This window comes from Leucoraja erinacea, chromosome 28 (assembly GCF_028641065.1).
Source record: "Leucoraja erinacea ecotype New England chromosome 28, Leri_hhj_1, whole genome shotgun sequence".
Lineage (NCBI taxonomy): Eukaryota > Metazoa > Chordata > Chondrichthyes > Rajiformes > Rajidae > Leucoraja > Leucoraja erinaceus.
The window spans coordinates 31,305,092-31,318,688 of NC_073404.1; the positions used below are offsets into that span (position 1 = coordinate 31,305,092).

At 44.5% G+C, this 13,597-nt stretch overlaps 1 protein-coding gene across 3 annotated transcripts in view; it reads right to left on the reverse strand.

The window, feature by feature from the left end:
* Positions 1 to 3,312: 3,312 nt before the first annotated feature.
* The window catches only part of LOC129710879 (serine/threonine-protein kinase TAO1), a 102,397-nt gene continuing 92,112 nt past the window's right edge, over positions 3,313 to 13,597 (reverse strand). For all 3 annotated transcript variants that reach the window (XM_055658176.1, XM_055658174.1, XM_055658175.1), the window contains exons 17-20: positions 12,345 to 12,584; positions 10,986 to 11,198; positions 7,262 to 7,444; positions 3,313 to 4,884 (exon numbers count right to left, since the gene is read on the reverse strand). In XM_055658176.1, the coding sequence (XP_055514151.1) occupies positions 4,423 to 4,884; positions 7,262 to 7,444; positions 10,986 to 11,198; positions 12,345 to 12,584 (1,098 nt within the window). In that variant the 3' untranslated portion in view covers positions 3,313 to 4,422. The remainder of the gene's footprint in view (positions 4,885 to 7,261; positions 7,445 to 10,985; positions 11,199 to 12,344; positions 12,585 to 13,597) is intronic.

Here is a 13,597-nt window from a genome sequence, read left to right on the forward strand (position 1 = left end):
ACGATTCACATAATTGGTTAGAAAGTTAAGAGGTTCAGTATTTTTTGTAACCTGTTACCAATGCAGAAGTTACCTGTAAACAGGCCTCCAATGAGAAGTTTCATTTTTAACTTAAAAATTGAGTTAAGCGGTCGGTCACAGTCTTTTGTTAAAAAACAACTTACCAAATGGATTATATTCGGCTTAACTTCCACGTGAAAGGGGTGACATTTTCTTCTTTGCAAACCTATGTATATCTCTATCACACATTGATATTAACCAGTACAGCACACTGTTCAATAATGTCATGTTCCAAAACTGTCAGGGAGATAAAAGTAGATCAGACGGAATCTTGAAAGTACTTCCACAAAATGAGTGGGGCTGATTGTGTAACAAAGCAGGAAAAAGTCTGGTCAAGTTTAGACCTGCTTCAATATAAACTTCATCAGGGGTGTGTATGTGTGTGAGAGAGAATGAACGAGGGAGGGGGAGGGAGAGAGGGAGTGAGAGGAAAAATGGCAAGTTGATTGGATAAATTGTTTAGTAATTGTTGATTTTTAGTGTATATATTCAACTATACAGATCCAGAGTGACAGGCAGCATCCAAGGAGAGAATATGATGTGCATCAGTGGCAATATTCAACATCATTTTCAGTGGAAACTTTCTACCTGAGTTACTGTTGTAAATGAATCAGTAAAGTCTGTGAGGGACATGAACCATTTTCAGTCGCTGTGCATTATGAACTTTAACAATCCCATTATCTTTCACTGCGTTTTTGATCAGTTTAAATTTCTAATTCATCTACTGGGCAGAGGTAGCGTATCAGTGTGCAAAATGGGGGGGGGGGGGGGGGAAACAAAATGGCTCTGTGACTCTTCATTTTGGTTGCTCAACCTATTGAAGGACTGTGGCCACTGACAGCATGATAATGTGGCAATACTTCCACACCTTGTATGGCAAGCTGCCAGTTAATCTCCCAATGATGAAGTTCTGATTCACACTTTGCAGTCAGGTGGAGAATTATACGGGGCCAAGTATTCCTCGTCGAGGAAAGGAAAAGATCAGTGGAATGGAAAGACAATTGTTCTGGCACTCACAGGCCTTCCAGGAGATGGTAAAAGGCATTGAAAAGTTCACAACAGGCAAACTTCCCAAATGATGTGTCCATTATCAACAATTACAATTGGAGACCTAGAAATAAAACTACAAATAGATCTGTGTTTTTAAAAAGGGGCACATTTACTTAAAATAATGGAGGTGAATGATAAATTAAAAGACTTTTGTAACAAATACTAAAGCAACACTATATTTTAAAAATGCATTTTACTGTGGTAGAAGTTTAATATTGCAACTAAACTCTAATCTTAAACTCAATTTACAAATAATAATTCCTCATATTTAAGAAACATCAATATTTCCGTGGCTGTAGAGTTAGCGAGGGCCCACATAGCCTGTGACAGTGGAACGTGCCCAGATTCTGAGCCATGAGTGTCTATGAATGCTCACAGCAATTCTCTCACACTGTAGCTCGTCACAGAACTGAAGATGATCCTCAGAATCTTAATCACAACTGTTCTTCCAAGGGCCAGTAAATCCTACTCGATCATCACCTGCACTAATATAATGAGGATACACAGTTTACACACCAAACTGTTCTTCGAATATTGAAGTATACAATACTGGCTGGGCTCTTTTGGATTGCCTTTAAGCAGTATTGATTATATCCATTATGTTTAAAATCAGAGTTTTCACCCACAAAATCATTCAAGCACCTTGATGCTAATGATGGCACTAAATTCTGTTTTTTTTTTGCTGAAAGAACATGGATTTGGTATTGAAAAGTCATTCACGCACCCTGTATAAACGACCTGTGTGAACACTGACATCTCCCAGAAGTAGAAACATGCTCTATTCAAAGCACTTTTACTCTTAAAAGCAACATTTGCAATGTTCTCAGAGAAGGGTGCAAACACCAATCTACAGGACAGGACAGGACAGGAGGCCAGTAATAAAAACCAAAAGTAGGAACAAATCGGTCACATAGGGCAGGGCGGGCGATGAGGCTGTGGAACAATTCAATCTTTGCCCAAATAACACTGAAGTTCAACACTTTATCCAACCTGCCTTCCTACTCACATTACTGATTTTGGCAAAGTATTGACATCTAAAATTATTCTGTCACATGATACACAATGCAGCATGACGTAAAAAGTAGGTTATTGGCAAGATTTAATGTCACTTCAACATAAGTTTATACCAAATGTAATGTTCATATGGAATGCAGTATGTACATGGAATTTTGTACTGCCCAGTCAGTCAGTCAGTCAGTCAGCACTGGAAGGATGCAAAGCACACAGAGCTTTCAGATGTATTTCCTTGTCTGTTTAACACATTAAGACTTGTTACATTATACTACAGAGTAGTAATAGTGATACATAGGCATGCTCACCGGTGCTAATAATGGCACCAAGTTCTTCTTGTTGTCAATGAAAGAACCTAAATTCAGTATATAAAAAAAGTCAGACCTAGGCTGGCAGCTTTAGCAATTCCAATTTACTACATATTTACAGATACATACATTCTTCAATTAAAAACTTTACTGATGTAACCTGAAGTTTAGGGAAGTGTTTTACTGCAGTGTATTTTCTGAAGGGACGATAATGTTCACAGCAGAGTAGCAATAGATTATTGTACAACTCGTAGACCTGCACGATGCAACTCTACTGACACATGCCGAGGTCAAAACACATTGTACAACAGCCTATTACACTAATCTTTACTTATTAAAAATAAAATTATACTATCTGTATAATTTAAAAATAGTGTTCTGTTTTAAGAACAATACAGATGGGTTTTAGTGATGGTAATGTGTTGTTAATTCAACCATTTCTATGGTAGCTTGTAAATATGTTAAATTTGGAGTGTTGATAAGGAGCAGCGTCACCCCCGTGGTCACATGACACGCTCAGTGGTCACATGACCCGCTCGGCGTCACCCCCGTGGTCACGTGACATGCGCAGTGGTCACCCCGGTGGTCACGTGACACGCTCAGCATCACCCCGTGGTCACGTGACACACTCAGCATCACCCCCCGTGGTCACGTGACATGCTCAGCGTCACCCCCGTGGTCACGTGACACGTTCAGTGTCACCCCGTGGTCATGTGACACGCTCCGTGTCACCCCCGTAGTCACGTGACACGCTCAGTGTCACACCAGTGGTCACGTGACACGCTCAGTGTCACACCCGTGGTCACGTGACACGCTCAGCGCCACCCCCGTGGTCACGTGACACACTCAGCTGCACCTCGTGGTCACGTGACATGCGCAGTGGTCACGTGACACGCTCAGCGTCACCCCCGTGGTCACGTGACACGCTCAGCGTCACCCCAGTGGTCACGTGACACGCTCAGCGTCACCCCCGTGGTCATGTGACACGCTCCGCATCACCCCCGTGGTCACGTGACACGCTCAGCGCCGCCCCCGTGGTCACGTGACATGCCCAGTAGGGAGGCGTGCCATTGCCCAAAAGAAGTGCTGCACTTAATGAACAAATCTGGATATTACGGAACGGGACAGATCAAAACATTTAGCAGAAGGCAGTTTTTCCTTTAATCTATCATTTGGCGACTTACTTATGGCATCACTGTTATGTATTAGTTAAAATTAATATTCCTCCTATTAACTAGTGTCCATATTTTGGACATGTTAGTGGCTAAATATATCACAGATAATGTAGCAACGGGTTAATGCCAGATGAGTAACTGATCTGTGTTCACTAAACGAATGCAGGTTTGAGGCTGTTGATAAATACCAATGCTGTACCAGACTAGAATACAGTCCCATTCCCAGACACAGCACAACCACCAGTCTGGATTACAACATTCATTTTCTGCTCATGGGATGGAGTGTAAACCTCCTGTATTTTGCTTTCCATACAATACCCATTGCAGCAGACAAACAAATATAGCGATCGTTAGCAGCTGGTGAGATTACTGGTTCAGCCCTTGAAAGGTATACGGTGACATGGCCGGCAGAAACTAATAGCAATCTATAGTGTTGTGTTTTGTTTTAAGATGTAAAGTGAGTCAAGCCACAATAAGGAAGGATGCTGCTGAGGATGTAGAGAGGGATGGGACTAAAACCCACACAGCCACCAGCTGGGGATCGCCAGGTTCAACAACTATTTTCTTTTGGCCTTTGTTCACGTGTTTCAAGGACTGATCAGACGGATGAATACAGTATGAAATGTTGACAAATGAAACTCTGTACTAACACAAAAAAACCTGTTTTTCCTGAAAGGCGAAAAAAAGCATGCCTGCACTCTGCACCGCGACCAATGTACCAATAGAAGGCTTTCAAAATGATGCAAATGGGTGGGGGGGGTTGTGCAGAGCATGGAGGCATGAGAGCAGTAACACACCTGTCCCCTGGCCAATTCAACTTATGTGTAAGACATGTGTGAACCATTTGAGATTTGCGATGTGACACTTGTGCTTCTGCTCATGCCTTGCTCAGACCTGCCCCCGGAAGCTGTCCGCCTGAGTGCCTGCGGACTATTGCGCACCCCCATACCCCCACCTCTGGGCACCGCCACCACTGGGCCGGCCGGATGCCCCCAGGGGTGGGATCCACCTGACATCGGGTGACCCCAGGCTGGGTGGTGGCCACCCATGGGGTGACCCCAGTGATGTCCAGCTCCTCCAGAAGGGTGATGAGACCAACTGGTGGCTCCAGGGTAACTGTGGCTGAAAGCCTCTGGAGACAGATTAGAAAGCACCATGTTGCTGAAGCCAAGTCTCATGCTCTCAGAGTCGAAAGCCTCGATTTCCCGTGCCTGACGTTCCAGTAAGCTTCGTATTCTCTCAGTGCGTTCGTTCTGCAATGCCAGCATCTCCTCCTCAATCTGGAAAAGAAAACAGCACTCACTCATCACACCTTCCACACGGCATTCTGCTGCCACAATATTTACACCAGGAAGATATCAGGATTTAGACACTAGAGATACAACGCAGAAACAGGTCCACTGAGTCCGCACCGACCAATCATCACCCCGTACACTAGTTAGAAACTAAGTGCAGGAGGAGGCCATTCGGCCCTTCGAGCCAGCACTGCCATTCATTGTGATCATGGCTGATCGTCCCCAATCAATAACCCGTGCCTGCCTTCTCCCCATATCCCTTGATCCCACTAGCCCCTAGAGCTCAATCTAACTCTCTCCTACACACTAGGGATAATTTACAGAAGCCAATTAACCTACAAACCTGCACATCTTTGGAATGTGTGGAGAAAACCTGAGCACCTGGAGAAAACCCATATGGTCACAGGGAGAACTTAAAACCTCTTTTTAGGCAGCGCCCGTGGTCAGGATCAAACCCGGGTCCCTGGCGCTATAAGGCAGCAGCTCTACCGTGGCCCCACAGTGCCGCTCCTAAACAGACTAATAGAAAATCCATACCAAGTGTTACAATTTTACAAATTCACACTTGTACATCAAAGCTATTTGTATTTCACAAATCTTATAGCTCTGATACATTTACTTGCTTGTGATGCTAATGTAGAGTTTAATCCTCAAACTGGCATGTACTATTCAGCAGTTTTCAGTCAGAGGGTGGTGAATCTGTGGAATTCATTGCCACAGACGGCTGTGGAGGCCAAGTCAATGGTTATTTTTAAGGCGGAGGTTGATAGATTATTGATTAGTACGGGTGTTAGGGGTTATGGGGAGATGGTAGGACAATGGGGTTGAGAGGGAAAGATAGATCAGCATGTTTGAATGGCGGACTAGACTTGATGGGCCCAAAGGCCGAATTCTTCTCCTATAACGTATGAAGATGATTTATCCATACCAGGCAGATGGTTTGTCCTTCTCATGTCCATACCTTCTGCCACACCAGCCCCCATGGTCAACAGACCAGACATTGTTATGCGTGGCATTTTAACTGAGCTGCTGAGACCTCTCCCTGGGCCACAACCCCTTACAGCATTCTGAGGTGTGACACCAAAACCACTCCCTCTCCCAGGGCATGTCCCTGTGCTACTGTGTGAGATGCCACACTTGGTCTTTCTCCTTCTGCCTTAACCATATAAACCATATAACCATATAACAATTACAGCACGGAAACAGGCCATCTCGGCCCTACAAGTCCATGCCGAACAAATTTTTTCCCCTTAGTCCCACCTGCCTGCACTCGTACCATAACCCTCCATTCCCTTCTCATCCATATGCCTATCCAATTTATTTTTAAATGATACCAATGAACCTGCCTCCACCACTTCCACTGGGAGCTCATTCCACACCGCCACCACTCTCTGCGTAAAGAAGTTCCCCCTCATATTACCCCTAAACTTCTGTCCCTTAATTCTGGTCATGTCCTCTTGTTTGAATCTTCCCTATTCTCAAAGGGAAAAGCTTGTCCACATCAACTCTGTCTATCCCTCTCATCATTTTAAAGACCTCTATCAGGTCCCCCCTTAACCTTCTGCGCTCCAGAGAATAAAGACCTAACTTATTCAACCTATCTCTGTAACTTAGTTGTTGAAACCCAGGCAACATTCTAGTAAATCTCCTCTGTACTCTCTCTATTTTGTTGACATCCTTCCTATAATTTGGCGACCAAAATTGTACACCATACTCCAGATTTGGTCTCACCAATGCCTTGTACAATTTTAACATTACATCCCAGCTTCTATACTCACCACTCTATACACACCACCTTCTCACCACTCATCTCCCCAAATGTTCTTCCAAATTAGTAACCTCTTCAAAGCAGTGACAAAATACATTGGGTAAACTCACAGAGTCTCTTGCCCAGAGTAGCGGAATCAGGAACCAGAGAACATAGGATTAAGGTGAGCGGGGGGGGGGGAGAAACCAGAGGGGGTGGGTGTATGGAACAATTTGTCACAGGAGATAGCTGAGGCAGGTACTATCACAACATTTAAGAAACATTTAGACAGATACATGGAATGGACATGTTTTACAGGAAAATGGACCCTATGCAGGACTAGTGTAGATGGGACATGTTTATTGGTGTGGGCAAGTTGGGCCAACACAAAATGCTGGAGAGAAGGAATGGGTGACGTTTCGGATTGAGACTCTTCTTCAGACCAAAAGTCACGGGAAAGCGAAACAAGAGATATAGACGATGATGGAAAGGGTAACGAGAGGTACAGACGGCGATTAAATAACTGGTTTGATGAATTTCACTTCTGAAAATATTAAATGCATGTTTTGGAGCTGTGGTGTTGCCCAGATAGTCAGAGACAGAATGACATTGTACCTTTTGTTCCAGCAGGGCTCTGCGTAGTGAGACTCTCTGCTCCAGCTCCTTGCGTTCACGATCGTGCTGGGCCTCAGTCTGCATCTTGATTTTACTCTGGTATGCATTAAGCAGCTCGAGTTCCTGCTGCAATTGCATTTTCAGCACCTGACATTCTGCTTCCTGAGCTTCATCCAGGCGCAACTGTAAATAGATTTTATTAATAACAACAGGAAAAAGTAATTAATTTTGGAATTAGGACCTGTTAACAAATAACATTGGAAAGTACGAATGCAGGATGTCACCAATTTATCTAAAACATCACCACTGTTCAGTTTTGGCATTAAACTCATTTAAGCAACAAATTAAGCAAATATACAATTCAAATCAATTGTCCAAAACTGAGAACTCCATGAAATAGAACATATTCACATTTAATCCCTTCATCTCCACAATACTTATTTCCTCTATATTTAAAATAACTGGGAACACCAGATGACTTTGAAATTGTACTGCCATCTGCTGCTTGGAAACATCACTGACTAAAATAGAAGTTATAAAACAACATTTACAAAAACACTGTAAACCAAAGACCTTGCAAAAAATTCAAAGCATGATCACAAAACTTGCAATACAGATATTAATTGTTTGAATAAATCATATGTTCGTTAATGTTTTCAGGTCACCCAAGTATCAACTTAATGACAAAACACAGCATAGTTTAGTTTAGAGATACAGCATGGAAACGGGGTCAGGCCCTTCAGCCCACTGAGTCTGTGCCGACCAGTGATCCCTGTACACCAGATCTACCCTGCACATGGGATAATTTACAGAAGCTAATTAACCTGCAGCCTGCATGTCTTTGGAGTGTGGGAGGAAACCGGAGCACCTGGAGAAAACCCACATGGTCACAGGGAGACCTTCATAGAGACAATATGAGAAATGTTTGGACGAATACCTTGCAGGTTGAAGCAATTTCACTCCTCTTCTATGGGTGCTGTCTGCATAGTTTGTACATTCTCCCTGTGACCTGGGCTTTTTCGGGGATCTCTGATATCCTCCCACACGTCAAAGGCGTACAGATTTGTAGGTTAATTAGCTTGTTAAAATTGAAAATTGTCCTTACTGCGTGTTATTGTCTGGGGATCGCTGGTCGGCGAGGACTTGATGGGCCAAATTGGCCTGTTTCCACGCTGCATCTCTAAACTAAACCTCTGGCTCAGCTGCTGGTTGGAAGCTGGTGCAATGGATGCCACAAATGAAGCCGTGTTCATGTCTGGTTACAGCTCCGGAGACCTCGCTGCTTCTCAGAGCAGTTCCATTAGTCCCATTCCCCTCTCCTATGTTGCCCATTGCCCATGGTATCTCTCAAATACCAACTTCAACTTTTCGATTCATTTCCCCACACACCTACACTGAGGGGGCAATCACTTGCATAATATATCTTTTCACTTCATCTATTCTTCCTTCAACTATTATGGCATCCGCTTATGAAAACAATTTGTGGAAACAGAGCAACAGCAAGTTGAAGGAGGACACAGTTAATAGGGCCCTATGGTATTGAAGGGAAGACAGGGACCAGGCCCGATGTGTCTCAATCAGTACGGGGACAGGGTCACAAGGAACCAGATACCAGAGTATCTCTTGAAATACTCAACAGCCACCTCTTTCTTGCTTATATAAGAAATTAGCATTTTCCACTTTGGCAAATGTTGATGCAGATTGTACAGCTGTAACAATGACAAAAATATCTTTGTTCACTGCCATTAGAACATGATACTGACGTCAACGCAAGGAGCACTTGGCACAAACATTTTAAAATGGAGCCTCCAGAATGGTAGCTGATGATTCAGTAGTTTAGTTTAGTGATACAGTGCGGAAACAGGCCCTTCGGCCCACCGAGTCCGCCCCGACCAGTGATCCCCACACATTAACACTATCCTACACACACTAGGGACAATTTACACATACACCAACCCAATTAACCTACATACCTGTACGTCTTTGGAGTGTGGGAGGAAACCAAAGATCTCAGAGAAAACCCACGAGGTCACGAGGAGAACGTACAAACTCTGTACAGACAGCACCCATAGTAGGGATCAAACCCGAGTCTCCAGTGCTGCAAGCGCTGTAAGGAAGCAACTCTACCGCTTGTCAGGAGAACGAAGTTGAGGGAGAAAGCTAGATCAGCCATGATTGAATGTCGGAGTAAACTTGATGGGCTGAATGGCCTTATTCTGCTCCTAGAACTGATGAAACACTCAATGGAATACAGTAAAGTGATGGGAATTTCAGTATTTATGAACAAGCTTCACTTGATAATATTATTCTTTGCTGTAGGAGGCTCAAGTGGGCTTCTAACAGCATACAAAGCTGCACCGACTGCTTAACAAACTCTTTGGTCCTAACAAACTAATTTTGTGTATGTGGACATTGATGGCCACCTTTCAAAAAGCCAGCCAGCTGCAAGTGCTCTCAGCATGTCACGAGATGACAATAGATAACGCTGCATTTCAGATAGAGGAAACAATAATTTGGAACAATCATCTTTGTCCCTTCAGGATGGAATATTGCAGTAGAATGTCAGCAGCGTTAACTCATGGCAGGATTCAGGACGATCAACTGTACTGTCTTTATATTAAGTTGCTTTACAGCTGCAGCAGACTAACACCGAGTTACAGTAGGTTCGAGTAGTGGTGCTTGCACTAGTACTGAAGCAATGAGCAACATCTTCACTCTTCACCCATTCTTCAATGGGTTACATCTATCTAGTTGAGGAGAGATTCATTCAACTGAATACAATTTTATTATTTATGACCCAGCTTCACTGCTATACCTTAATAGTATTATTCTTTGCTGTAGGAGGCTCAAGCGAGCTTCTAACGGCATACAACGCTACACTGTACTGCCTGCATAGCAATGTAATTGGTCTTAACAAACTCATTTTGTGTATGTGGGCAGTGATGGGCACCTTTGCCAGAGTTAGTGTTTGCCACTCATTGATCCATTTAACATTGGTTTCTCTCATCAACTCTGATAGCAAGCAGTTGGCTTCTGCATTCCCAGATACAATTAATGATTTGGATAATCATCGTTTGTGGTATTGTTTCTCATATCTAAAAAACAGCAAGGATCACATTCAATAACTTGAATTTTTGCATTATCGGAAACTCAATCTGCATTTATGTTTACGTTGTATGATAGAAATAGGGACAGCTCTTCAGTCCACTTTGTGGCTATTATATACGGATAATACAACTTTCTTTCAGGGCATAACACATTGCAGGAGCCATTTACATCGAAGTCTATGGTATGTTGAACAATCTAGTTAGATAACATAGAAATCCATGTAAACATTCCCTAATTAAAGTGAATGAGTGCACTCCCTCTTTGGAAACACAATACTCTACCCTCAGCAAGAATACTCTTTCAGCATGACATGAGATTATAGTAGAGAACGATGTATTTCAGTGAGAAAACGTTAATTAGGCAAATCATCTTTGTACGTTGAGAGCAGAATATTGCATGTGGATGTCAACACAGTTAACAATAAAGCTGATAGCAGGATTCACCACAATCAACTGCACTGTCCTATACTAGCTGCTTGCACTAGTATTGTAGCAATTAGCAACTTAGACATTCTAAGTACATGCTTAAAAGATGTTTACTGAAAATCCAACATCTTCACTCTGACCCCAATGTTTGATGGGTGAGGAGAGATGAGAGTGATGGAGCTTGTACTCACTGCTTGTGTGGACAGCATTTCATTGATACTGTGATCGTACTGTTCAGCGAGTATGGCCAGCTTGCGTGTCTGCTCGTCCTTGAGTCTCTTCAGCACAGCTTTGTGCTCACTCTTGGGGGTAGTTTCCAGCAGGTGGTTGCGGAGCGCCTTGTACTGCCGTGTCTGGATCTTGCACGTGTCCTGGAATTGCTTCTTGATCTGCAGCTCCTTTGACTAGAAAACAAACTTGTTTTAAACTTTTCAGCCCTGAGAGCATCGTCCCCAGTTTCCACGGAGCCAAACTATCAGATTTTACATTTGAACGCATACTGCTTGGAGACAGTTAGATAGGGCTCGTAAAGATAGCAGAGTCATTTATCATTTAAAAATAAATTGGATAGTTATATGGATGGGAAGGGAATGGAGGGTTATGGTCTGAGCGCAGGTATATGGGACTAGGGGAGATTATGTGTTCGGCACGGACTAGAAGGGTCGAGATGGCCTGTTTCCGTGCTGTAATTGTTATATGGTTTATATAGTCAGGGGATATGGGGAGAAGGCACAAACGGGGTACTGAATGTGGATGATCAACCATGATCACTGTGAATGGCAGTGCTGGCTCGAATGGCCTACTCCTGCACCTATTGTCTACTGCTTTCTTTATAGAGTCGTGTGGCCAAGCAGCACAGGGACAGGCCCTTCAGCCCGACTTACCCAGGCCGACCAATGTATCTCATCTACACCAGTCCCACCTGCCCACATTTGGCCCATATCCCTCTAAACATTTCCCATTCATGTACCTGGCCAAATGGGAAATGTTTGTGCAAGGTCATGTACCTTGCACAAATATTTAAATATACAGTACTTGCCCCAACTCCCTCTGCTGGCAGCCCAATCCATATACCTAATCATCCCCCGTGTGAAAACAATGCCTCTCAGGTTCCTTTTAAATCTGTCCCCTCTCACCCAAGGCCTCTGGTCTGCATGGCCAGAAAATGCACTGTCCTACACACACCAGGGACAATTTACAATTTAACCAAAGCCCATTAACCGACAAACCTGAACATCTTTGGAGTGTGGGATGAAACCCCCTTGGTCACAGGGAGAAGGTACAAACTCCATACGGACAGCACTCGTAGTCAGGATCAAACTTGGGTCTCTGACACTGTAAAGGAGCAACTCTACTGCTGCACCACTATGCCATTTCCGAGTTCCTCCAGCACTTGTGTGTTTTGCTCAAGATTCCAGCACCTACATAGTTTCTTGTGTCTCCAGTTTGACTTGGGTGGGCGGTTCACAGTCACCCCTCTACCATGCAGGGAATGTACCCAAGGGCAGCAAGGTAATTAATGTAGCACACTATTGCATGTTGGGCCATACCTTCAGACTCTTGGGCTGCTGCCGAACCTCCAAGCCGTGCTTACGCCGGAGCTCCCGCTCGCGACGCTTGTTGTACTCCAGTTGGTTGGTAAGCTCGGTCTGGTGCTGCAGCCTGATGAGCTCGCTGCGCATCCGCTGGATGGTGTTGAGATGCCGGAACTCCAGCTCCTGCATGGACTCGTGATGGCGCAGCAGCATCGCATGCTCCAGGTCCTTGTGTGTTTGTTTTTTGTTCAGCTCCTGCCATAAAGAGCACACCAACAATAAACCCCCATGTACTATGGAATACACCAACCAGCACCATTTCCATATGTTAGAGATACAGCGTGGAAACAGGCCCTCCGTCTGCACCGTTCATGATCACCGCACACTAACACTGTCCTATGCACCTTAGGGACAATTTACAATTATATCAAGCCATTTAACCTACAAACTGGACGTCTTTGAAGTGCGGGAGGAACACAACATGGCCACGGGGAGAACATACAGTTTTTGTCTACCAGACACAACTAAATGTAAGGTAGCTCTTTTTTCCCCAAGAACCCTTTTTTGCTTAAGTCCAAATCAAGTCAAGAGAATTTTATTGTTATGTGTCCCAGATAGGACAATGAAATTCTTTCTTGCTGCAGCACAACAGAATATGTAAACATAATACAGAACTGGAGATAAAAGTTCAGTGTGTCTGTAAACGATAGACCATATATGTACACAATAAATAAACAGATAAAGTGCAATAGGCTGTTATTGTTCAGAGTTTGTTGGTGGACCCTTGACCACCTCCAGGGTGGTTACTCCAGCTCCAGGGAGTGATTCTGCGTTGGTTTTCAGCGGTCGCAGCGAGGCGGCGACCGGACAGCAATGGCGGCCAGATCTCCCACAATGCAAAGGGAGGGAGAAAGTGCCCGGCACCGACCAGTTGCCTTGTCAGTGCGCATGTGCAGGGCGGCCAATGATGTGCAGGCCATGGCAGTGCGCATGTGCAGGGGGAAGATGTGCAGGCCGTGGCAGTGCGAATGTGCAGGGGGAAGATGTGGCAGTGCGCATTTGCAGGGGGAAGATGTGCAGGCCGTGGCAGTGCGAATGTGCAAGGCGGCCGGCAGTGCCGGCGGATGAGGAGCGGCCGGAGAGCGGAGAGCTAGACCCGAGACCTGGCCAAAGGTCATAGAGCGGAGCCCGGCGGCCCGGACACGGCTGGCGGGCGGAGACGGAGAGTGACAGAGAGAGATGGAGAGGGGGGCCAGCTCAGAGTTGAA